At 38.4% G+C, this 27062-nt stretch overlaps 1 protein-coding gene across 1 annotated transcript in view; it reads left to right on the top strand.

Moving 5' to 3' along the window:
• LOC136864085 (protein suppressor of sable) overlaps positions 1 to 27062 on the top strand; it is a 274892-nt gene that overhangs the window by 53839 nt on the left and 193991 nt on the right. The window contains exon 2 of the mRNA XM_067140638.2: positions 17710 to 18160. Within this exon, the coding sequence (XP_066996739.2) occupies positions 17710 to 18160 (451 nt within the window). The remainder of the gene's footprint in view (positions 1 to 17709; positions 18161 to 27062) is intronic.

Raw genomic sequence — 27062 nt, 5'->3', positions numbered from 1 at the left:
ATTTAATAATTTAAAGTGAAGTATTCTGTATGTTGATGAAGTAACGGTACAGTGTGAAGGGTGGGTCAATGACATGTCGCTGCTATTATGGAGAAAGACACAATGTGAAAGTTACCCTGCGGATGGGATGACCGCTTGGTAAAAACAAACCTTGAAAGAAAACTCTTGTTCGAACCATATTTTGAGCCACAGTTAGTGAATCGGTATGGCACCAGTCACATCCAAACTAGCATCAGAGTTAAAGGTTTGATTTCGCTTGATGAAGCCTTTACAAGTGACTGTAAAATCATGGTATGCAGAGTGTGTGACAAATGTATTGAGTGCTCCATGAAGTCACAATTAGAGCAGCATTTAAAAACTGATCTTCATGTGAGAAATAAAAAACATGCTTCGTTGAAGAAACAAGTTGTTCTTACACAATGGGTGCTGGCACCTTCTTCGTCTTCTACCAGTGAATTTAATAAAGATTTGTGCATGACAATGGTCGCTGCAAACATACCATGCTGTAAACTTGGGAGTGCCAAAGTTTCAAGGATTCCTATGCAAATATTGCAACTTCAATATTCCAGATGAATCAACACTCCAGAAAATTATTTGAATTCCTGCTATATTGACACAATGGGAATGATTAGAGCTGAACTTGGCGATTCATACATATGGATTACCGTTGATGAGTCGACCGATGCCTTGGGTCGTTTCATTGCAAATCTCCTTGCAAGTAAATTGGATCCGGAGGCTCTGTGTAAGTCTTATTTAATTTACTGCAAACCACTGGAACAGACAAATCATGCTATCGTTTTGCGATTCATCAACAACGGACTTAGAGTTAGGGATTAACGAAGAAAACGTGTTGGTACTCTACTCAGATGCTGGATCCTATCAGCTAAAAGCTGTGATTATGTTGTCTGTGTTTTACCCCAATATGGTCCACTTCACATGATTGACATTTTACCTGAAGTGAATGGTTTAATGTCAGCAACAAGAAAAGTTTTCTGCAAATCTCCCTGTAACGTGCAGAGCTACAAGAAATTGTTACCAGGTGTGCCTTTACCTCTATAGCCTGTGATCACCAGATGGGGAACATAGATAGAAGCTGTGAACTTCGTTAATGAAAAATTTGAAAAAGTGAAGTCAATGGTGGAAACATTTCTTCGTGAAAATGCAGCGTCTGTGCGCGAGTGTATGAGTGCCTTTCAAGATTCGAAGGTAGCTTCATCGATTGCATACATAACAAGCCATTTTAGTTGGATCCCGAACAGCATTACAAAGCTGGAAACTTCTGGACTGCCCCTCCATTGAATCTATGTCTATAGTGGAAGAAGCAATCAGTAAATTGAGTGTTGTGCCAGGAGCAATCGGTGAGTGTGTTCAGTAGAATTCAATGATGTATTGAAAAAGAATCCAGGATACAAATTTTTTTCAAATGTATGCCAAGTACTTAATGGTGAGTCTGTACAGCTTCCTGAGAATGAGAACGTATCATCCAGTATCATTCCTCATTTGAAATACGTGCCAGTGACTTCATGTGAAGTTGAAAGGTCTTTTTCTGTATATAAGAACATCCTAACAGACAGAAGGCATTTGATGACCGTAGAAAATTGGAAAAATATTTAGTTATTAATTGTTCCTCCAAATTAAAATTAGAGGTTGAATATCTGCACTTTTAACCTTTTTTGGTTTTGTTTACTTTTCTGTGTACGAGAATACATCAAATACAGCTTAGATATTAGGTTACATATTTTTTATTTATTACATATTTAACTACATATTTTGTCAATTTTAGCTACATATTTCTCATTTTTATATTACATATAATCCGGGCTCTAGTCATGACAAATGCAAGAACCATCCTTTGGGATCCAGAAGAATCTTGCTCAACATCTCGCTCAACATCATCTTTGTAGTGTAGTACAAGGGCGCCCATGCCCGGGGGCAAGGGGGGGGGGACACACACAGCCCCCCTCTAGCTCTCAGGGAAAGGCAAAAATGTAATGTAGTCAGGTGTTTTTCTTTCAATAAAATGATTTAAATGTCGGTATTACGTAGAAGTTGTAGTACCGACCTCACCAACAGGAAGAGGATAGCATGGGTGTTATTCTACTGTGGAATACAAGTCTCCATTCATCTTCCAAAATTTTAAGAATTCTACATACGCCCAGGTCTAGGGCCCTCCTCTACAAACTGTCATATGGGCGTCCATGGTGTAGTAGTAGCCTATATTAATTACCTTATTGTCGTGTGATCTTTGTGAACTATCCTAGACAATATTTCTTTCCTTTCATTTTTCTTTTGCACAGAATAAGTTATCTTATTTTTTCTTTTCTTTCCATTATTCAGTAAAGAATGACTAAAGAGTGCAAGTGTAGGAACTGTGGGTGTGGCCAGGCATTAAGGAGTATGAGGGAGGAGTTGGAGAGTTTGAGGGAGATAGTTAGGATTCTCTCAGAGGACAGGAAGGAAAGTAGGCCTCCCTCAAACAATGTACAGGATACAGTAGGTGTAAAAGAATGATGGGAAGGAATGGGGGGGAATTGTAGAAGATAGGTGGTCTGATGTTTTAAGGGGAAGGAGTCCCTGCAGGTAGAACTACCGAGGGAAGATTAGGAACAGGGAACTGTTGTTAGGAAGTGTGGAAGTAGGAGAAAGGGAAAAGGTAGGAAAGGGAAATCTGGAGTGGTGGATAGGTGGAACAGGTTCATGGGACAGAGAAAAGGGAGGAGGAAGTAGCTTTTGCAGCTGTCAGGAAAGATAGGACTGACCAGGAGGGGAGGGGTTCAAATGAGGTGGATAGGTTTGCAGAGGTACCAACTATTACGGATTTCACCTCACGATTACGGCATTACGGTCAAAGGGGAAATTATTACGGAAAAGCTGACATTCACACAAAATCATTTTCTACGGAAAAAAGAAAAAAAGGAAAAATGTTAAATCCTTTAGCATTTCTGCTCAATTCTCCTCGTATCAGTGTTTGTGAGACGACAACGATACTTATTCTATCGTCACTTCCTTCTGCTACCCATATGCTCTCCTCTGCTATAAATCCTTAAGTAATGTATTTCTATATTAAGTGTACCGGACAGTTGATAGAAAGAATTTAGACCTACATTAAGGACATCTACACTGGAATCGCTTATTGTTCAGGAGACGAAAATGTGATCAGCGGGTAAAGGATGCTTGAAGAAAACTTACCTTGAAAAGCAGCTGCTGGGTGCGAAACGAGTTACAAGGAATGTTTTATCCCTGAATTAAGAGGTAGTATGCAAATGTTATTGTGTAATATGATATACTTTAAAACTGATTGCTGTCGGAAAGGGCAAAGGAGGTGTCATTATTGAGAAGGGAAGAGCATGCTTTGGACTTGTCTCGAAAATTCTCTGGGGTGCGGAGGGTGATTACTGATAATCCACTTCAACAGTTGGCACCTCTGGGTTTGAGGCTCTGGTCATGGGGGATTTCATTGTTAGACTTGTCGGGAAAGAGTGTGGAGGAGAGGGTACCAGGGTAGAGTGTTATCCAGGAATTAGGTTAAGGCAGATGTTGAGGAAAGTAGAAGAGAAGGAGGAGGGAAAGGAGAAGGTGGTAGTGTTTCACATTGGTACTAACAACTTAAGACAAGCAGGTATAAGTACCAACATAGTTGGGGATCTGTGGGACCTGGTAAAAGCAGCATGGCTGATGTTTAAGGAAGCGGAGATTATCACTGGAATCCAGTGTAAGAGGGATACTGACTGGAAGGTGATTGGGGATTTAAATGAGACTATGGAGTGGGTATGTGGGAAAGTGGGAGTGAGATTTCTAGATCCTAATGGGTGGGTAGGAGATAGGGATGTGCGCTCAAAAGGCCTTCACTTAAACTGCAGTGGTATATATAAGTTAGGAAATTTGTTTAGAAGGGTTATAGGGAGGTACATTCAGGGAAATACGGTGGCCTAGGGAGCGGTGATAAGGGAACACGGAACTGGAAATCAAGTAGGGATAACATAAAAATGTCAGTGCTCAACTGTGGAAGTATTGTAAAGAAATGAATAGAATTAAGTAATTTAATAGATATATACTTAACGGATATTGTAATAGGAGTTGAATCAAGGCTGAAAAATGATATAATGGATGCAGACATTTTCTCACGGAACTGGAGTGTGTATCGTAGAGATAGGATAGGAATGATAAGAGGGGGGAGTATTCATTCTGGTGGAAGAAGAATTTGTAAGCTACGAAAAAGTTAAAGATGACAAACATGAAATTCTAGGTGTAAGGCTCATCTCTAAAGATACTAGGCAACTTGATGTCATTGGAGTGTACAGACTGGGAAAGGGTAGCGCAGACACTGATTCAGAATTATGTGATACGATAATCAACTATGTGGGGGAAATGATAAGGAAAGGAACGTGATTGTAGCGGGTGATCTCAATTTACCAAATGCCAATTGGGAAGGTAATGCAAACGACAGGAAGCATGACCAACAAATGGCAAATAAGCTAATGTGGAAAGGACAACTGATTCAGAAAGTGATGGAACCAACTAGAGGGAAAAATATCCTGGATGTGGTGCTTTTAAAACCAGATGAGCTCTATAAAGAAACTGAAGTAATAGATGGTATTAGTGATCACGAGGCTGTTTTTATGGTAGTTAAAAATAAATGTGAAAGAAAGGAAGATATTAAAATTAGGACTATTAGGCAGTATGGTATGGCTGATAAAACAGGCATGAGGGAGTTTTTAAAAAGTAACTATGATCGGTGGAAAACTGTAAATAAAAATGTAAACAGACTCTGGGATGGGTTTAAAGCAATTGTTGAGGATTGTGAAAATAGGTTTGTACCTTTAAATGTAATAAGGAATGGTAAAGATCCACTATATTATAATAGAGAAGTAAAGAGACAAAGAAGGAGGTGCAGGTTGGAAAGAAATAGAGTTAGAAATGGCTGTGGTAGTAAGGAGGACTTGAAGGAACTTACTAGGAAATTGAATCTAGCAAAGAAGTCAGTTACCGGGCGAGTTGGCCGTGCGCGTAGAGGCGAGCGGCTGTGAGCTTGCATCCGGGAGATAGTAGGTTCGAATCCCACTATCGGCAGCCCTGAAGATGGTTTTCCGTGGTTTCCCATTTTCACACCAGGCAAATGCTGGGGCTGTGCCTTAATTAAGGCCACGGCCGCTTCCTTCCAATTCCTAGGCCTTTCCTATCCCATCGTCGCCATAAGACCTATCTGTGTCGGTGCAACGTAAAGCCCCTAGCAAAAAAAAAAAAAAAAAAAAAAAAAGAAGTCAGTTAAGGATAACATGATGGCAAGCATAATTGGTGGCCATACAAATTTTAGTGAAGAATGGAAGAGTGTGTATCAGTTAAGGCAGAAACAGGTTCCAAGTAGGATATTCCAGGAATCATTAATGAACAAGGGGAGTGTGTATGCGAGGATCTTCAAAAGGCAGAAGTATTCATTCAGCAGTGTGTAAAGATTGTTGGTTACAAGGTTAATGTCCAGATAGAGGAGGTGACTAATACTAGAGAAGTATTAAAATTTACATATGACAACAATGATATTTACAGTAAGATACAAAAGTTGAAAAGAAGAAAAGCAGCTGGAATTGATAAGCTTTCGGGGGATATACTAAAGACAATGGGTTGGGATGTAGTACCATATCTGAAGTACTTATTTGATTATTGTTTGCATGAAGGTGCTATACCAAATGAATGGAGAGTTGCTATAGTAGCCCCTGTATATAAAGGAAAGGGTAATAGACATAAAGCTGAAAATTACAGCCAGTCACTTTGACATGCATTGCATGTAAGCTTTGGGAAAGCATTCTTTCTGATTATATAAGACATGTTTGCAAAATTAATAACTGGTTTGATAAAAGGCAGTGGGGGTCTAGGAAATGTTATTCCACTGAAGCTCAACTTGTAGGATTCCTGCAAGATATAGCAGATATCCTGGATTCAGGAGGTCAGTTGGACTGTATTGCGAATTACCTATCTAAGGCATTTGATAGGGTAGATCATGGGAGACTACTGGCAAAACAGAGTGCAATTGGACTTAACAAAAGAGTGACCGAATGGGTGGCTATGTTTCTAGAAAATAGAACTCGGAGAATTAGAGTAGGCGAAGCTTTATCTGTCCCTGTAATAATTAAGAGGGGAATTGCGCAGGGCAATATTATTGGACCTTTGTTTTCTTATATATATCAATGATATGTGTAAAGAAGTGGAATTAGAGATGGCTTTTTGCAGATGATGTTATTTTGTATAGCGTAATAAATAAGTTACAAGATTGTGAGCAACTGCAAAATGACCCCTGTAATGTTGTGAGATGGACAGTAGACAGTGGTATGATGAAAAAACGGGGTTAAAAGTCAAGTTGTGAGTTTCACAAACAGGAAAAGTCCTCTCAGTTTTAATTACTGCATTGATGGGGTGAAAGTTCTCTTTGGGGATCATTGTAAATACCTTGGTCTTAATATAAGGAAAGATCTTCATTGGGGTAATCACATAAATGGGATTGTAAATAAAGGGTACAGATCTCTACACATGGTTATGAGGGTGTTTAGGGGTTGTAGTAAGGATGTAAAGGAGAGGGCATACAAGTCTCTGGTAAGACTCCAACTAGAGTATGGTTCCAGTGTATGGGATCCTCACCAGGATTACTTGATTCAAGAACTGGAAAAAATCCAAAGAAAAGCAGCTCGATTTGTTCTGGGTGATTTCCGACAAAAGAGTAGCGTTACAAAAATGTTGCAAAGTTTGGGCTGGGGAAAACTTGGGAGAAAGGAGATGAGCCGCTTGACTAAGTGGTATGTTCTGAGCTGTCAGTGGAGAGATGGCGTGGGTGGACATCAGTAGACGAATAAATTTGAGTGGTGTCTTTAAAAGTAAGAAAGATCACAATATGAAGATAAAGTTGGAATGCAAAAGGAAAAATTGGGGTAAATATTTGTTTATAAGAAGGGGAGTTAGGGATTGGAATAACTTGCCAAGATAGATGTTCAATAAATTTCTGATTTCTTTACAATCATTTAAGAAAAGGCTAGGAAAACAACAGATAGGGATTCTGCCACCTGGGCGACTGCCCTAAATGCAGATCAGTAGTGATTGATTGATTGATTGATTGATTGATTGATTGATTCATTGCATTGATTGATTGATTGATTGATTGATTGAGTGATTGATTGAAGACTTGGATTTGGCTGATGATATATGCTCGCTGACTCATAACTGCAAGGATATGGAAATTAAACTTCAAGTCTTAAAGGTTGAAGCACAGAGAGTTGGGCTGGAGGATAAAACTAAGGGATGAAGGATATGTGCTTAGTGAATCGCAATACTGCACCTGCCAATGGACAGGCTATAGAGTGTGTACATAGTTTCTGCTATCTGGGAAGAATTATGAGGGCTGATGCAGGTAGAGATGACGATATTGCCAGCCGCGTAAAGCCAAGGGCTCCTTTGTGATGCTTTGTCCCATATGGAGGTCAAAAGATCTCCATGTTGGAACCAAAATGCTGATATTTAATAGCAATATTAAGTTTGTCTTGCTGCATGCCTGTGAAACTTGGAAGGTAACGAAGCGACTGACAAGAAGATCCAGACATTTTTTTAATGAATGTCTTAAGAGTATACTAGGCATACAATAGCCAGACATATAGTGTCTAATGAGGAACTCTGAAAAAGATCATATCAATTGATGATTATCAATCAACCAACAGATCAAGAGGAGGAAATGGCAGTGGACTGAACATATACTGCGACGATCTGATGACATCACCATACAAGCTCTTCAGTGGAATCGGCAGGTGGTAGTGTGCTGGCCTTCTGAGCTCAAGTTGGCAGGTTTGATCCTGGTTTAGTCCAGTGGTATTTGAAGTTGCTCAAATACGTTGGCATCACGTCAGTAGATTTACTGGCATGTTAAAGAACTCCTCTGGGACTAAATTCTGGCACCTCGGAATCTCCAAAAACCATAAATGTAATTGGTGGGACGTACAGTAAAACCAATATTATTATTATTATTATTATTATTATTATTATTATTATTATTATTATTATTATTATATAATATAATCTCCAAATACAGAATATAATATAATAATAATAATAATAATAATAATTTAGAACCACTCTGCATCAACAAAAACAGAAGGACTTCATCTCTTCCTCTTTCGATGATATAAAAAAATGTCCATAATTTTTTTAGGATGATCGTTTTTATATACACATTAATTCATCAGAACTGATGACCTAGATGGCAGCAAGTATGACCTAATCCATCAGATGCATGTTTTGTAGCATTATACAATAAGTGGTTTGATCAGTTTGCTTGAACCACATTTTCATTATCTTCCTGAAGTAGTTTGAACACAGAATTATGCTTTCCATAATTCACATTAACATTGTCGGAACAGTATGAAGTTGACACGTTCTAGATCTAACTTGTGTGTATCGAGTGAAGACTTGATCAAACTATGGATGGCAATAGCTGTTTCATCAGCTTGTTCGGTGAAGTATAGGAGCCTATTTTTAATGCAGCTAAAAGGTTCAAAACACCTCACAACTAGCAGAAACATGTATTTTTGTAGTTGGAGGCAGTGGAGAAAAAGTTCCTCACTTTCTGGGGATCCTTCAACACATCGATGAAATCCTGCACGTTTCTTGGTGCTAGAAAATTTTTCACAGTGGCTTCTGCCTCAGTTCAGCCACAGGACATCATCTTTGACAACCTGAAGTCATGGAAAATACGATTTAATAATTTATTTCTGCAATCCATACATCTGTAGCTGATATTGTGTTTAACAGTATGGAAAATCAATGCCAGCACACCTTCAATATTATTCAAGTCCTTGCTATTCCCAAAAAATTGGTGTAAATTATGTCCTTCTGTGGAAGAATATTGTCTACAGTCAGTATTACCCCTGTGAGCAATGCTGAACTGAGCTCCGCAGTAAGAAACGAGAATACAAAATACCACAATCCAGAAATGGATGATCTGCTATTGATTAGTGTACGCTAGACTTTCTATCAACTGTAGGTGGTTTTTCATTATACATCTATAAAGTGTTCATACATGAAAACAATGAAGGACTATATTTGAAAGTGTCTGACAGGAATGAATACAGGAGCTGGGGGGGGCCTAAATATATAACCTAAACTACAGGAGTTCCTGGGTAATATGGGAGATTTGGTCACCCTGCCCCTCATTCTGGTTATAGCCATCTTCATGTGAATACAATAAGGTGTTTCCATCTTGCCTCGTCGAGACCCAAAATTGCCAGTATAGTTTCATATCTCTTGTTATTTCTTCACACCATGTAGCAGATTGGAAGACTTGAACATATACAATAACAAAGTTTTTTTATGATCCACCTGTTCAATTAATGTTGTCACATTTAAAATATCTTCATTAGTTAAAAAGTTATATGTGGGACACGTCATTATAAAACTTTGTTATTGTATATCAACAGATTTCAATACAGATTAAAACATGAGATGAGTAACTTGCAAAGACTTGAACATTCCAAAAATCAATTTGTGTGTCCTTTTGAAGAGCAAATGCCATACCTTTAGAATCTGTCCAGCTAATTCTTGTTTCAGTTCCTTTGATTTTTGAAATTTGGATTAACTTAGGTTATTGGTCTTAGCCCCATATCCTGGTGGGGGCTGCCCTTTACTACTTCCAGTTTTAAGAGTATTCTGTATGGGTTCTCTCCCATAGTCTTTAGCGATCCCTCTCTTTCTCACAAGGCAGTGATTACTGTCCTATTTACCCAGGAAAGCTGGGGTGTGTATTCTGCCGGCTGTGCTGAACCAAGATCCATACATTCTGCCTTTACTACCTTTGAGAAATTTGCCAGAGTCCTGTTGGCGTTACTACTCAGTATTCCTTTAGGTCCTTTGCAGCTATCATAACAGTCTTAGGGCACACAAAGTCTTCGCTGTACTTCAGTCCCACAGCCACTTCCTTACTTCATGCCATTGCCTATCTCCCACAGCATGGATAAGGGGGTTGGACTTATGGGAGGCAAGTGACAGAAGAGGAATAGAAGAAATAATCAGACCTTTTGGAAATGGAAAGAGAAATGAGGAGGGAGGGAAGTTTGTGGACTTCTGCAGGAGAAATGGGTTAACTGTGGGTGATACGTGGTTCAGGAATAACATCAGTTGGAAGATGACAAGATATGGCTGGGGAAAAAGAGTGCAAGAACAGTAACTAGACAGTTGCTGCATGTAACGGCTCTGCCAGAAGTATCAGTTGATGGCAAACATAGAGTAAAAAACATATCAGATGTAAGGCTTTTCAGGCGTTTGCTCTATTAACCAGCCTTACATCTGATGTTTTTGACATGCTCTATTGGTGAAAAATATCTAATTCCCTCCATGGGAATTTAGAATTTTCCAAACATAGAGTAGTCGGAGCAAAAATGAAAGTGGGAAAAATAATTTGAATGAAAGAAACTAGGGAAGAAAATAAAAGTATGAGAATTAAAAGATCAAGAAGTAACGAATTATTCCAGGAGAACTTGAAACAAATGCTTACTCAGAACAGAGGTGGAGAGGAATGGGGCATTTTCAAGAATGCATTTATAAGCTGTGCAGATAGTGCTTATGATCAAACATCAACAGGAATCAAGGATAAGGAGACCCCATGGTGGAATGAGAGGGTAACGAAAGCAATGAGTGACGTGAAGAAAGCAGGGCAGATATGCAATAGAAATTTTTAAAAAAGAAGAAAGCGGAAGAAAATGTCAGGAAATCAAAATGAGGTGCAAAAAACGTAGTAAGTCAAGAAAAGAAGAGAAACTAGGAAGGATTTGTTAGAGACTTGGAATAGAATGTACGAACTGGCAAAAGGATGCTATATGGACTTATAAGAGTGAGTCTACACAAAACAGGTGTAGATATCTTGATAATAATTAAAATTAAGTCTGATAAAATATTAAATGCAAGGAACAGGAACATACAATACCATGCATTCATTCTTTTTTTGAATGACAATACAAGTGTTATCTATCTGTGTATATAAAATAACATGCCCTGACTGACTGACTGACTGACTGACTGACTGATTCATCATTGCTGAGCCAAAACTACTGGACGTAAAGAAATTAAATTTTGAGGATACATTTATATTACAATATAGGTGCTCACTAATGGAGCATTTTTGGATATTCCGTCGCTAAGGGGGTGAAAAAGGGGGGGGGGTTAAATTTTTAAAATGAGTATATATCTCAAAAAATAACAGTTTAAAGACATGAAAATTGGTATTTAGAATCTTCTTTAAAAATAAGGAAACATGTATTTTTGGAAAATCCTCTTAAGGGGGGTGGAAAAAGGTGAAAAACGGGTTGAATACCTTTTATGAGGATACTTACATATCAAAAATGGAAGATGTTATGGTCATGAAAATCGGTATTTGGAATCTGCTTTAAAAATAAATAAACTTTTTTTTTTTTTTTGGAAAATCTACTTAAGAGGGAGTAAACAGGGGTGACAAAGAGGGTGAATTTTTGAAATAAGTATATCTGCAATATATCTCAAAAACGTACCATATTACAGACATCAAAATTGGTATTTTTAATGTTTTAAAAATAAAGTAACACTTATTTTTTTTTGTTTTTGGAAAATTCATTTAAGGGGGTTGTAAAAAGGTCTGAAAAAGGCGTTGAATTATTTTTATGAGGATATATATATCTCAAAAACTGAAGATGTTACAGACATGAAAATTTGTATTTGGAATCTTCCTTAAAAGTAAAGAAAAAGGTTTTTATTTTTGGGAAATCCACTTAAGGGGGTGGTGTGGGTGAAAAGAAGTGAAGAAAGTAATGAATACTTTTTATGAGGATACTTATATATCAAATACTGAAGATGTTACAGATGAGAAAATTGGTATTTGGCATCTCCTGCAAAAGTAAAGAAACACGCATAATTTGTTTTCTGAAAATCCACTTAAGGGGAAGTGTTAAAGGGGGTGAATTTTTAAATTGAGTATATCTACAGTATATCTCAAAAACGTAACATATTACAGACATAAAAATTGGTATTTTTAATCTTTTAAAAATAAAGTAACACGTATTTATTGTCCTGGAAAAAAACACTTCAGTGTTGGGAGTTGTAAAAAGGACTGAAAAAGGGGTTGAATTCTTTTTATGACGATACTTATATCTCAAGAACTGAAGATGTTACAGACATGAAAATTTGTATTTGGAATCTCCTTTAAAAATAAAGATACACGTATTCTATTGTTGCCGGCCCCGTGGTATAGGGGTAGCGTGCCTGCCTTTTACCCGGAGCCCCCGGGTTCGATTCCTGGCCAGGTCAGGGAGTTTTACCTGGACCTGAGGGCTGGTTCGAGGTCCACTCAGCCTACATGATTAGAATTGAGGAGCTATTTGACGGTGAGATAGCGGCCCCGGTCTCGAAAACCAAGAATAATGGCCTAGAGGTTTCGTCGTGCTGACCACATGACACCTCGTAATCTGCAGGCCTTCGGGCTGAGCAGCGGTCGCTTGGTAGGCCAAGGCCCTTCAAGGGCTGTAGTGCCATGGGGGTATTCTATTGTTTTTGGAAAATTTGATTAAAGGTGGGGGGATAAATTAATTGAAAAATGAGTTGAATTCTTTGTTTGAGGATACTTACTTTGTATATCTCAAACGAAGGATGTTACGGACGAGAAAATTGGTATTTGGAATCTCCTTTGAAAATAAAGGCATACGTGTTTTGTGGTGAGGGAGGGGGTGGAATCAACTTAAGGGGGGTGTAAAAGGAGTTGAATTATTTTTATGAGGTTAAAAACAAGTGGACTTAAAACAATACACCTCTAAATGGGTTCTGACTGGGGGATTGGGGGGTGAGGAATGATGATAGAAATATGCATTTACTGTATGTTGTTGTTTGAGTCATCAGTCCATAGACTGGTTTGATTTAGACCTCCATGCCACCCTATCATGTGCTAACCTTTTCATTTCTACGTAACTATTGCATCCTACATCTGCTCTAATCTGCTTGTCATATTCATACCTTGGCCTACCCCTACCGTTCTTACCACCTACACTTCCTTCAAAAACCAACTGACCAAGTCCTGGGTGTCTTAAAATGTGTCCTATCATTCTATCTCTTCTTCTCGTCAAATTTAGCCAAATCGATCTCCTCTCACCAATTCGATTCAGTATTTCTTCATTCGTGATACGATCTATCCATCTCACCTTCAGAATTCTTCTGTAACACCACATTTCAAAAGCTTCTATTCTCTTTCTTTCTGAGCTACTAATCTTCCATGTTTCACTTCCATACAATGCAACGCTCCACACGAAAGTCTTCAAAAACATCTTTCTAATTCCTATATCAATGTTTGAAGTGAGCAAATTTCTTTTCTTAAGAAAGATCTTCCTTGCTTGTGCTAGTCTGCATTTTATATCCTCCTTACTTCTGCCATCGTTAGTTATTTTACTACCCAAGTAACAATATTCATCTACTTCCTTTAAGACTTCATTTCCTAATCTAATATTTCCTGCATCACCTGCCTTCGTTCGACTGCACTCCATTACTTTTGTTTTAGACTTATTTATTTTCATCTTGTACTCCTTACCCAAGACTTCCTCCATACCATTCAGCAACTTCTCCAGATCTTCTGCAGTCTCAGATAAAATAACAATACCATTGGCAAATCTCAAGGTTTTGATTTCCTCTCCTTGGACTGTGATTCCCTTTCCAAATTCTTCTTTGATTTCCTTTATAGCCTGTTCTATGTAAACATTCAAAAGAAGGGGGGACAAACTGCAGCCTTGCCTCACTCCTTTCTGGATTGCTGCTTCTTCTTCAAAGCCCTCGATTCTTATCACTGCAGACTGATTTTTATACAGATTGTAGATAATTCTTCGTTCTCGGTATCTGATCCTAATCATCTTCAGAATCTTAAATAGCTTGGTCCAATCAACATTATCGAATGCCTTTTCTAGATCTACGAATGCCATGTACGTGAGCTTGTTCTTCTTGATTCGATCCTCCAAGATCAGACGTAAAGTCAGGATTGCTTCACGTGTTCCTACATTTCTTCTGAAGCCAAATTGATCTTCTCCCAACTCAGCTTCAACGTGTTTGTCCATTCTTCTGTAAATAATACGTGTTAAAATTTTGCAGGCACGAGATACTAAACTAATGGACGGTAGTTTTCACAACTGTCAGCACCAACTTTCTTGGGAATAGGTATAACAACATTCTGCCGAAAATCAAATGGGACTTCTCCTGTCTCATACATCTTACACACTAAATGGAATAACCTTGCCATGCTGGTTTCTCCTAAGGCAGTAATTCAGAGGGAATATCATCAATTCCAGGTGCCTTGTTTCTATTTAGGTCACTCACAGCTCTGTCAAACTCTGACCTCAAAATTGGGTCTCCCATTTCATCAGCATCAACAGCCTCTTCATGTTCCAGAACCAAATTATCTACATCTTTACCTTGATACAACTGTTGGATATGCTCCTGCCATCTTTCTGCTTTGTCTTCTTTCCCTAGAAGTGGCTTTCCATCGGAGCTCTTAATATTCATACACCTAGATTTCCTTTCTCCAAAGGTTTCCTTGATTTTCCTGTATGCAGCATCTACCTTTCCCAGGACCATACAACCTTCGACATCCTTGCACTTCTCCTTCAGCCATTCTTTCTTAGCTACCTTGCACTTTCTATCCACTTGATTCTTTAATCGCCTGTATTCTTTTCTGCCCTCTTCATTTCCAGCATTCTTGTATTTTTGTCGTTCATCAATCGGGCCTAGTATCTCCTGAGTTATCCACTGATTCTTAGTTTATCTTTTCTTCCTTCCTAACATTTCTTCAGCAGCCCTACTGACTTAGTTTTTCATGACTATTCACTCTTCCTCTATTGTGTTTCCTTCAGCCTTTTCATTTAGCCCTTGTGCAACATGTTTCTTGAAACAATCCCTCACATTCTTTTCTTTCAACTTGTCTAGATCCCATCTTTTTGCATTCTTTCCTTTCTTCAATTTCTTCAACTTCAGATGGCATTTCATGACCAACAAGTTGTGGTCAGAGTCCACGTCTGCTCTTGGGAAAGTTTTGCAATCCAACACCTGGTTTCTGAATCTCTGCCTAATCATAATGAAGTCTATTTGATACCTTTCAGTGTCTCCAGGTCTTGTCCACATATACAGCCGCCGTTTGTGGTGTTTGAACAAAGTATTGGCAAGGACTAAATTATGATCAGTGCAGAATTCAACCAGCCGAGTTCCTCTTACATTCCTTTCTCCCAATCCAAATTCTCCTACCGTGTTACCTTCTCTTCCTTGGCCTACCACAGCATTCCAGTCTCCCATCACAATTAGATTCTCATCACCTTTTACATATTGTATTAAATCTTCTCTCTCTTCATATATTCTATCGATTTCCTCATCACCCGCTGAACTAGTAGGCATATAGACCTTCACTATTGTGGTGGGCATTGGTTTGGTGTCTATCTTGACGACAATAATTCTTTCACTATGCTGGTCATAGTAGTTTACCCGCTGCCCTATTTTCTTATTCATTATTAAACCAACTCCTGCATTTCCTCTGTTTGATTTTGTGTTGATAATTCGGTAGTCGCCTGACCAAAAATCCTGTTCTTCCTGCCAACGTACTTCACTTATACCAACTACATCTAACTTTAGTCTATCCATCTCCCTTTTCAGAGTTCTGTAACCTACCACAACGATTCAAACTTCTAACATTCCACGTTCCGACTCGCAGAATGTCAGTATCCATCTTCCTGATGATCGCCCCCTCTCATGTAGTCCCCACCTGGAGATCCGAATGGGGGACTAGTTTACCTCCGGAATATTTTACCCGGGAGGAAGCCAACATCAGTACATCATTCATACAGAGAGAGCTGCATGTCCTCGGGAGGTAGTTACGGCTGTAGTTTCCCGTTTCTTTCAGCCGTGTAGCAGTATTAACACAGCTAAGCCATGTTGAGTATTATTACAAGGCCGTATCAGTCAATCATCTACACTGCTGCCCTTGTAACTACCGAAAGGCTGCTACCCCCTTTCAATGAACCATTCCTTAGTCTGGTCTCTCAACAGATACCCATCCGATATGGTAGCGACTCGTCTATCTGCTTCATTGGGACACGCAAGCCTCCCCAGGGTTTGTTGCCTAACATAATCTTTCCACCTGGCATAAAGGGAAATTCCAAAGCATGTCAATATATTCCTTAAATACATGTGCAAATTATTAAAAGCAATCAAAGAGATTTATGTTGACAATTGGGCTGCAATGAGAATTGATGGTAGAATGAGTTTTTGGTTCAAGGTACATACAGTGGTTATCAAGGCTGTAATTTTACACCTTTGTTGTTCATAGTTTGCCTTTGATCATGTTACAGAAAGGTATAAAGTGGCAGGGAGGGATTCAGTTAGGTGGAAATGTAATAAGCAGTTTGGTCTGTGCTGGTGACTTGGTCTTAATGGCAGATTGTACTGAAGCCTGGATATTGAAATTAGGTTCAATGAGTATGACATGAAGATTAGCTTTTCCAAGATTAAAGTGATGTCAGTGGGTAAGAAACCTAAGAGAATTGAATGTCAGGTTGGGAACACAAAGCTAGAACAAGTAGATAATTCCAAGTATTTAGGATGTGTATTCTCCCAGGATGGTAGTTTAGTGAGATTGAATCAAGGTGCAGCAAAGCTAATCCAGTTAGTTCACAGTTGCAATCAACACTATTCTGTAAGAAGGAAGTCAGTTCTCAGATGAAACTATCTTTACACGGTCTGTTTTCAGACCAACTTTGCTTTATGGGAGTGAAAATTAGAAGTAGCAGACATGAAAGTAGCAAGAATGATTGCCTGTACAAACAGGTAGGAACAATGGCAGAAGAGTACTTGGAATGAGGAAATATAGACCATGTTAGGAATGAACTTAACTTGATTGATGAAGCTGTACACATAAACCGGCTTCGATGGTGTGGTCATGTGAGGCGATTGGAGGAGGATAGTTTACCTAAGAGAATCACGGACTCGGTCATGTAGGGTAAGGAAGTTGAGGGAGACCAAGACGACGATGGTTAGACTCATTTTCTAATGATTTAAAGATGAGAAGTATAGAACTAAATGAGGCCCCAGAACTAGTTACAAATAGAGGATTGTGGCGGCAGTTAGTAAATTCACAGAGGCTTGCAAAGTGAATGCTGAGAAGCATAACAGTCTATAATGAAGACGGACGGACGGGCACTTCTAATGTTGATACTCTGCCATTAATGGAAAGTACACTGAATCATATTTAGATACAACTGTGAAATTGACCCATTTCTCTTAAATTATTTGCTTTCATTTTATCATTACTCATTTAGAAATTGCACCCATTTGGATTGCCATAAAGACACTCATAACGTCTATGACGAGTTAATATTTTTATCATATTGCTCCCCGATATCAATAATGGTATTGGCATAAGAAAGAGTAGAATAGTTTAAGAGTTATGTGAAATAAAAACACTTATGATTTTATATTTAAATCTTCTTGTCTTTGAAAACTTGAGATTAGTTCTATTGGTAGGCCTAATAATTTGGATGAACCTGTAAAACCAGTAAAAACTCAAACTTGTACTGATGTTGTAACTTGAAAATGAAATTATCTGTGAGAAATTAAGTGGATCAGATTTTGTGCTTAGTGCATAAGTAGTCAACCTATCTTTGTGATGGCTTGTAATTAGGCAATGATGTTTTACAGGTTGGGTGCCGACCTGGAAGACGGAGAGCTTGAGGAAGGTGAACTGGATGATGTGGATCCCAGTAGCTTAGTGAAGGAGCAGCCTCTAGTTGTTCCGGATGTGCCTACACCTGTTCCTCTACTGACAGGAAAGAAAGAAAAGACAAAAGAGAAACTGCCTACACGTCTTGGGGGTAAAAGAAAGTCTGTACATCATCACTATCACCAAGAAAGAAGTAAAGACCTTAGTGAACCTGAAGATGAGTGGGCTGGTGTTGTTGAGAAAGCCATCAAGAGAGCCATGGGAAAAGATGGTCCAAGTGAAAAGATTGATTCTGAAGATGCAAATGAGATGGGTGGTAACCAGTCCCCTGATGAAAGGAAATATAAACGAAAGAAGAGGAAGAAGAAACGCAGAGAAGATGGAGAGGATGATGAGGAAGAGGAGGAGGAAGAGAGGAAGGAAACCAAGGTAAAATGACTCATTTATAAAGCATTCTCATTCTTAAATATTGAGGGCATATTGGGAGATTCTAATGTTTTATAGCATTTTGTCCCTGATCTTTGGCGCAGTTAAAGTTTTGGAGCTCTCCTTAATTACAATAGCAAAGATAAATCTTGAACTGTATTTTGGGAAACAGTAAATAAATCTTACCCTGTACTGAAATTTTGACTTCTATGAGAATGCAACATTTATTCATGAAAATATATTATTGAACTTTGTTTTCATATATTTGCAGTCTGCTGTAATTACAATCTTGAGGTAATTGAAGTATGTTTTTGCTGGGGGTCAGGTTGACCTTGTTCTTTAACTACTGCTCTTTGTTCTAGAATTTATTCTTGTGCTACATTATCACTAACTGGCTAGGAAAAGAAAGGTGGTGGATTGCTTAGTCATCTCATTTTCTTTGACATTAACATGTTTTAATGACATATGTTTTTCTTTTTTACAAAATATTATTTAGGAAAGAAGAAACAAAAAACTATTTTTGTCATGTTGTTGTTGGTCATTTGGTCGATTCAGACTCGGCGCAATGCCATGGACCAAAGTGTGTCATGTCCGTTTGTCCTGCACTATTTCCTGCAGACTTTTCAAATTGAGATCCATGACTTCCTTGATGCCATCAATCCACCTCATACATTGTCACCCTCTTCTCCTTTTACCATCAGTCTTCCCCAGCATTAAGGCCTTTTCCAGTGAATCATGTCTACCCATAATATTATCTAAATACTTCAGTTTTTGTTTCAGAATTTGTTCCTCCAGCATACAGCCTAAGTTGATTTCCTTTAATATGAACTTACTAGATCTCTTTGCAGTCCAGCAGCATGGGTCGAATGAGTCTATTCTTCGAAGTATAGATTTTTTAATTGTCCAGATCTTGTTTCCGTACTTCACTACTGGGAAGACCATGGACTTTAAGAACAAATATTGGTATAGTAAAGTTATGTCTCTACTCTCGAAAACACTGTTGAGATTGTCCATTGTCTTTCTCCCAAGGAGCAAGCATCTTTTAATTTAATGGCTATAGTCACAGTTAGCAGTAATCTTGGAGCCTAAGTGGATGAAACTAGGAACTACCTCCATTGTTTCGGTCTCTGTATGTCAGGAGGTGAAACGTTTAGTTGCCATCATTTTCGTCTTCTTGACATTCAACATCAGTTCACCCTTTGCACTTTCTTCTTTTACCTTCATTATGAGACACTTTAGCTCTTCTTCACTTCCTGCCATCATGGTGGTGTCATCCACATATCTAAGTTCATTTATATTTCTTTCACTGATTTGAATTCCAATTTCTGTTTCATCCAACTTGACATTCCTTGTAATATACTCTGCATATAAATTAAATAGGGTAACAATATGCAGCCTTGTATGTCCTCCTCAATCTTGACCCATTTAGTTGTTCTGTATAGGGTTCACACGCACCTTCTTGGACAGAGTAGAGTTTCCTCAGAAGGCAAATGAGATGATCTGGCATTCCCATATTCTTGAGTACTTGCCACAGTTTAATGTGTAAAACACAGTACAAGGCACCGAGCGAGTTGGCCATGCGGTTAGGTTCACGCAGCTGATAAGGGACCATCAATCAATGTTAAGAAAAACTAAAACCGATTTATACACCATCCGAAAGAGCACACCGAAATATGTAAAATCCTCGAATTTTACATCCTACCTTGCATGAATCTATGAGCTACAGGGAGGTAAAGATGTGCGGGTGGGGGTCGTCAAGTGTCTAATCGGAGTGAAGTTATTTTGAACTGCTGGCGTGTTGTAAGGAGAAGCGGGCGAGCAAGAGAGAGAGAGAGAGAGAGAGACAGCACTGTGAGTGCAGTGAGGCATCGTGAGTTGTGTATGGGTCGTTCCAAAGTAAGCTTCTACCTATAAAAGTGAACCCTTTTAATGTAGTGAATGCGTTATATAATCACTTTCAAGAAAAGAAATTCCAGCTCTCCCTTTAAACCAAAGAAGTTGAGTCAATGTTTCAGTATTTAGTAGATATAGAGTCTGATACAGAAATAATATAAACACAGACCTTAGATATTAATGAATACAAACCAGTATCTTAAACTGTGTTAGTGCCCGACAAATACAAATCTCCATCAGAAGAATCTATTTCACCTTCATCAAAACAGGAATCAACATCAGAAGGTCCACAGATCCCGGTAAAACAACGTAGAATGGTTATTGGAAGAAAAAATAAACACATGGTTGAGTGCAAAGCAGTGGAAGCCAAAGCAAACCTTTCCTCACTTATCATGGAACTCTATGAAAAATAGATATCCTCGATTGAAGCACGAAACGCAGTCGTGCCGTTTTAAAGGAAGATATTGCAAAATCGGATTCTACTGGCAAGCCATCTTCTAGTTTAACATTCACAGATAAATATAAGCAGTTGTACGAGTTGGTGTTTACGAAATTTATTTAAGCTCGCGCAAACAACTTGATAGTGCACAATATGAACTTATGAAAATGGGCCCATGAAGAAGCCATATAACTTGATTTACTTTAGTCAGCGAGTACAATATGGATATGGAATTTCAAACAGCATTTTCACATAGGATCACGAGAAATCAGTTTGTCACACGAAAAGAAGTAAAAGAAGAAGCTACTAACAACATACTGCATTCCTGGAGAGAAGAGACAATGTTGCTTATAGAGCAGTATGGTGCTGACAATGTGTATGATGCAGATCAATCTGGGATCAATAAAGAATCACATTCCGGGAGAGCACTTTATTGCCGTGATAGGAAGATAGTATGTAGTGTTTCACAATCACAAAGTGCCCAGACGCATTTATTTACAATTATGCCAATTGTATCATGCATGGGACGTCTCCTTCCCTGTCTGTTTATTGTACTGCAGGAATCAAAGCCACCAAGTCCAGCTGTCCAACAGGGTATGTTTAAAGCCCCTAATTTAATTGTGCAGTGGTTGAAATCTGGAAAAATGACAAAAGACCTTTTCTGTATATTTCTGGAGTTGACAGTTTTATCTCACACTGGTCCATCGAACTGTTTATAATTGGGTTCCTGGACGCTTCACAAAGATAATAATTTAGTACATGAAGTACTTTTATTAAATAACTATGAACCTGAAAAGTTAAACGTGCAAATCATTCCAGCAAAAACAACTTCTGAATTACAACCATTAGACAGGCATTTTTTCCGAATGTTCAAAACAATAGACCGACATAGCTGTGATTTCATTGTGTTAAATAATATCGGTGTGAACTTGCAATAGCGTAACAATATTGTCTAACGCATGTCACTGATTTACAATCAAGAATGTTCACCACACTTCTGCTTGTCACATAAACATGGATGGAAATTAGTGGGCCTAATTAGCACAAATGAAACGTTTGAAAATAGTACAGAGTATTGTATTAGGAAAAGAACTGGTACTTCTGAATTCCTTATGGAGGACAATAATAATTGTGATTAGCTTTCTTTACTCAAGAAGCTACTGGGTTTCGAGCAATTTTTCATAATTTCATTATTTCCATTTTCATTCACAGGAGATTGTATATGCAAGAAGCTATTGTGTTTCGAACATTTTTTCTTAATTTCCATTATCATTCACAGGAGATTGTATATGCTGAAGGGGATTAAACACAACTGCCACATGATTGGTGAGTATGTAATTGTTTAATCAGTACATACTCACACATACAGTGTTTAAATGTTTACCTTGAATATTTTTATCTCTCATGTAATTACAAAACAACCATAGGTCAATATTTAATTGTCTTTAAAACATGTATACATTAATTCCAAGTTTTGTGATTACTGCGTTATGATTTAAAGGAAATGAATACTTAGTTTAACAGGCGTACAATGTTCATATGGTTCATTGCACTCACAGTGCTGTCTTCCTCTCTCTCTCTCTCTCTCTCTCTCGCTCTCACACATTCTTCTTCTTACATCATGCCAGGTGTTCAAAATAACTTCACTCCAATTGGACACTGATGGCCCCCACCCGCACATCTTTACCGTCCTGTAACTCGTAGATACATGCACGATAGGATGTAATATTCAAACATTTTACATATTTCATTGTGCTCTATAGGATGGTGTATAAATCGGTTTTAAGTTTTCTTAACACATCATACGTAATGCTCTCTGAAAATTTTGTTTCAGAGGTAAAAGTAGCTTGTGAATATTGCTCTGTTGCTCTTCTCTGGCTACATCCTTGATCATCTGGGATCCTAAGACAGAAACAGTCCTCACCTCTGAAGATCCCATTGTTCAGGTACTCTGGGGTATGGTTCAAGTTGTGAACCCATGGTTGTCCTTTTTGGGGACAGATTGGCTTGCACAAACCTTTGTCTGATCTTGCTTTCACCAACTCTCACATTCTTCACAATTCCAGAGTGATTCTTTGGCTCGTAATAACGTGGAGGATGAAATGTCGTATGGCTTTTAGTGCCGGGATATCCCAGGACGGGTTCGGCTCGCCAGGTGCAGGTCTTTCTATTTGACTCCCGTAGGCGACCTGCGCGTCGTGATGAGGATGAAATGATGATGAAGACAACACATACACCCAGCCCCGTGCCATTGGAATTAACCAATTAAGGTTAAAATCCCCGACCCAGCCGGGAATCAAACCCGGGACCCTCTGAACCGAAGGCCAGTACGCTGACCGTTCAGCCAACGAGTCGGACACTTGGAGGATAATGAATCTGTTATTTCTAACAAAAATAGACTTCCTACACCCTGATTTGGGTCTCCTGTTGTAGTTGCCACTTTTATGATAATGTTGTATGACATATTGGACACATTACTACTAAGCTACAGTTTTATCCTACATGTAACAATAACTGCACTTCTTTTCCTGTAGTGCAAATGCTATCTCAACTTCTTCATGGCTTACAGGCATCTCTAACTTGAAAAATGAGTTCTCAAACTGAGTAACATTGAACTCCTTCATTGGTAGGTTCTTTCAGAGTTTCTATGCCAGAAAGGTGAGGTTTCTCAGAAGAAGTTATATATTTGTAAGAAGCAAGGAATTGGTGGCAGTTATTAAAGAGAAATGATTGTAAAACATTCATGCAATCTTCAGTGGTTATTAAAAACGTACTTTACAATCTATTTACACTTTTTCTTCCCTGTTAGTGCCATGTCTATTTACAGCAGGTATGCTAAGAATGCCACCCACTTTTTGACCAAATTGCAAGGCTGAACAAGATGAACCATAATTCTCCTAATTCTAAATCCAGATAATTGATTATTGTCCCAAATGCTCAGAAAGTTTGACTGTGTTGATATGTATAGCAAATAATACCAACTAAGGTCACATTTGGGGAAGAAAATGTTTTTTCATGGGAAATTAGCTTGGAGCAGATTATAATTTTTCAAGTTCGGATTTACAAATGTTACCTGAAATACGTAGGTACTCACTTAAGAAAAATGTGTCCGGATGTCTTATGATGTGTAATTACTCATAGTCAGATGTAAAAGAAACCCAGGATATTCTGCCTAGTATTTATTGAAATTATTCTAACAATACACTTCTATGTAAAGCTCCTGAAACAGATCTTTGAGGAGCATTACTGCTATTATCATCATCATCATCATCATCGTTATCCTCATTCTCAGGACCGTCATTTGCTCCATCACTAAGTTCAGAATCCTCCAAGCTCTCACTTGCGCGATTCCCACCATAACCTCACTACTATCACTGTCAGAGTCATTATTCTCAGAATCACTCCCATTAAAGGGTGAAATATTCAAATACTCTACTAATTCATCATCGTTCGTGAATACATCACCGTCAGCGACATGCGTTGCTCCAGTTTTCACTAGCTACTCAGTGACACTTCATAAAACATACACCAAATTCAAGCACTCATAAAACCCGAACAAGCAAATGTAGTGACAATCTGCATGCAATAATGAAAATTCTGTGCCTTTATTATCCTACAACAACCAGTTTTCCACTCATCAACGAATCAAGACTCCATAATTAGTGTTTATTAAGGCACTGGCGAGAAGAGTGCAATTGCGCTCCTCGGCACTCGAAGGATTAAAGAGAAATGATGCGTAAACATTCATACAATCTTCAGTGGTTATTAAAAATGTACTTCACAATTTATTTACATTTTTCATTTAAAATAGGCCTTGCTTTTTGATGTTTTAAGAATACTGTATTGTCTTGTGACCAATACATTCTTATCTCCGGCTTTTGAATTATTTCCATCAACAGAACTAGCACAATAAACTGCCGAATTTCACACGAATTGGTTGGTTTCTTTCCAAAACCATGCCCTTATATGCAGAGATTTATTTACAAATTTTTCGACACTACCAAACTTGCAACTTCATCCATTGGAAATAGTTCAAAACAGTCATGCTCACTAACCTCTGACAGTAATCAAACACTTACACCAGGATTTCCCATAAATAGAATTATATTAGATCACACTGTATTTCTAGGCTTATAGTTTTCCACATGAATGTATGTTCTAAATCTCCTACAGTCACCGTTGCTTCCGACGTAATACCTCCTTCACTTTCACTAGAAACACTAACAAGGTCATCATCTGAAGAATCATATGAATCATCACTACTGTCTACAGTTAATCTGCAGTTCTCCGCTGTCATGCGCACAGTTATTCGCCGATCGTTCGTGATTAATGTTCTCACCTCAAAACTTTCGTCGCTGACAGCGGTCGCCGGTCTTCCGCTGTGGGGGTTATCAGAAACATTTTCCCGGCCTCCTTGAAAATGGGCGAACCACTCGTACACACACTTCAGGACAGTGCTTGATCTTCATAAACACGTACCAGCATCGCGTGCATTTCTTTCAGTGTCTTGCCAAGCTTAAAACAAAACTGTACATTGATCTTTTGGTCGTTCATGTTCCTGTTTGCAGGTCAGAACCAACGCACTAAACACGCACTGTGTCAAACAGGTCTTACACGGCACACACACACGATGCTCAGCTGAACAACGTTGGGAGCAGGTGATCAAAACCTGCTGCAACGCAGGTGCAGCATTGTGTGTCACCAGTGTTGCCGGATCGACCGTTCTGACTTCATTCACCAAACTTTATTGTCACAGGTTGTATGTAATATTATATTACCAGTGTCTAATTGCGGGACATGTTTCGCCTAACTTTTATAGGCATCTTCAGCCGCTTCCCTGTATCTAAAATTAAAATGGCTAACAAAGTCCTAGGCTCATAATACATTCGTATGTCACTGGTAAAAGTTGTTGAACTAACATAGGTTGCTCTGTCTGTAAAAACATTTATGATTAACATGCATTACAACTTATAAAAACACCCAAAACGTTATTTGCACATTTTATAAAAGTTCATTTGTATAAAAGTTCAGTTGTGCATCTATAATATACTGTATTGTGGTTAGTGATCTGACTATTGTCTCCTCGTTGCCTTACGGTGTTTAACCCTACAAGTGCTAATGCTATATTCTGTAGTGCCAGGTATTAATGCTGAAACTGTAGTGGTTTAGAAAATGTTTTATAAAATTGGTAAATATTATCCAAAATCAACAATATATGCACCATTTTGATCAGAAAAGGTTGTTTCACAATAAAAAGACATACAAAAAATGAAAATATTACAACTAAAGGTCCTTTATAGAAAGCAAACTTTCTGTTGGTTAGGAATTTTCATTGTCTTGAAAACACAAAGTAAAACTGCACAAAAAAATTCATCATAAAAAAGGAACATACAAAATGTTTCTCATACAATGCTGAAATAACCCTGAAAGTTTCAAGAAAATCTGTATGTAATTAGCACTCCTAGAACACTTTGTCACAATAGGGGAAAAAAGATATTCACTTGTTTTTTTGAAGCTTATTCTGATTCCACTTCCTCTTCTGGGTTTTATTCTTTTTGTGTCCCCTTGCTGTGAAGAAGTGCTCTAATTGATCCCAGCATGTTTCATGGACTTCCACATTACATCCTGGACACCAGTGTCTGGATCGTCCCTCGCTTTTCTGCTGTCGTCGCACATACAGAGCACTTCATCAGCTGTCTGCAATGGTGTATCGTTATCTGACAAATTATCCAAACTTCCTCCTGCCCCACTTGGATTTTCAATGTCCTCAGAACCATTTTCACTATCAATTTCATTACCAAAGTCACTATCCTCATCAAGAGCTTCTAAAATATCCTATTCATTTAGCAGTGGTTTTGATTTTGACGCTGCCGTGTTTGTTTACTACAGTCACATGACAACTATTCGATACGCGATTTGTATAGACATGAAACTCCAAAAAATACTACCAAAAGCGACAATAGTGGTGATAAGTGAGAACTAGAGACATTCACGTTGATGTAGTACAAATGTTTTAGCAACAGATGGTATAACAGTTAAGAAAACACATTTACTGAGGATCTCAAAAAGTGATCCTGGCACCAAAGGAAGGTCCAGTGCCCCACTTTTCAAATTAAAATTTGTACCATAGATTGATAGGATGTATGTGGAGACACACAGGACTTGTACAGTTGTTTTTTGAGGAAGGCTATGACACGAGTATTACTAACAGATTAGAGTAAGTGTAGGAAACAAAAGTTACATAGAGATGAAGATGTTATCACAGGATAGGGAGGCATGGATAGCTGAATCAGACAGATAACCAAACTGCAGCATACAACCTCTTAGCTAGTTGTACAGAGTGTCCTCTTTAAGACAAGTAGACGAGACTAATGTTGATGTCCGCTGTCAAAAATTCGATGTGACCGCTTAAATGAGGCTTACACTTAACACTTGTCATGTGTAAAATAAAATTGGTTCCGTGGAAAAATGTCCGTATTCGGAGATGTCTGCTGAATAAAGGCATCCGTTAGGACAGGTTCAACTGTATTTTTGAAGGCATTCTCAGCTTCATTGAAACCGTGTACAACAATG

Source organism: Anabrus simplex, chromosome 2 (assembly GCF_040414725.1).
Source record: "Anabrus simplex isolate iqAnaSimp1 chromosome 2, ASM4041472v1, whole genome shotgun sequence".
NCBI lineage: Eukaryota > Metazoa > Arthropoda > Insecta > Orthoptera > Tettigoniidae > Anabrus > Anabrus simplex.
Note: the sequence above shows the minus strand (reverse complement) of the source record. Positions and strands in the feature narration are given on the sequence as shown.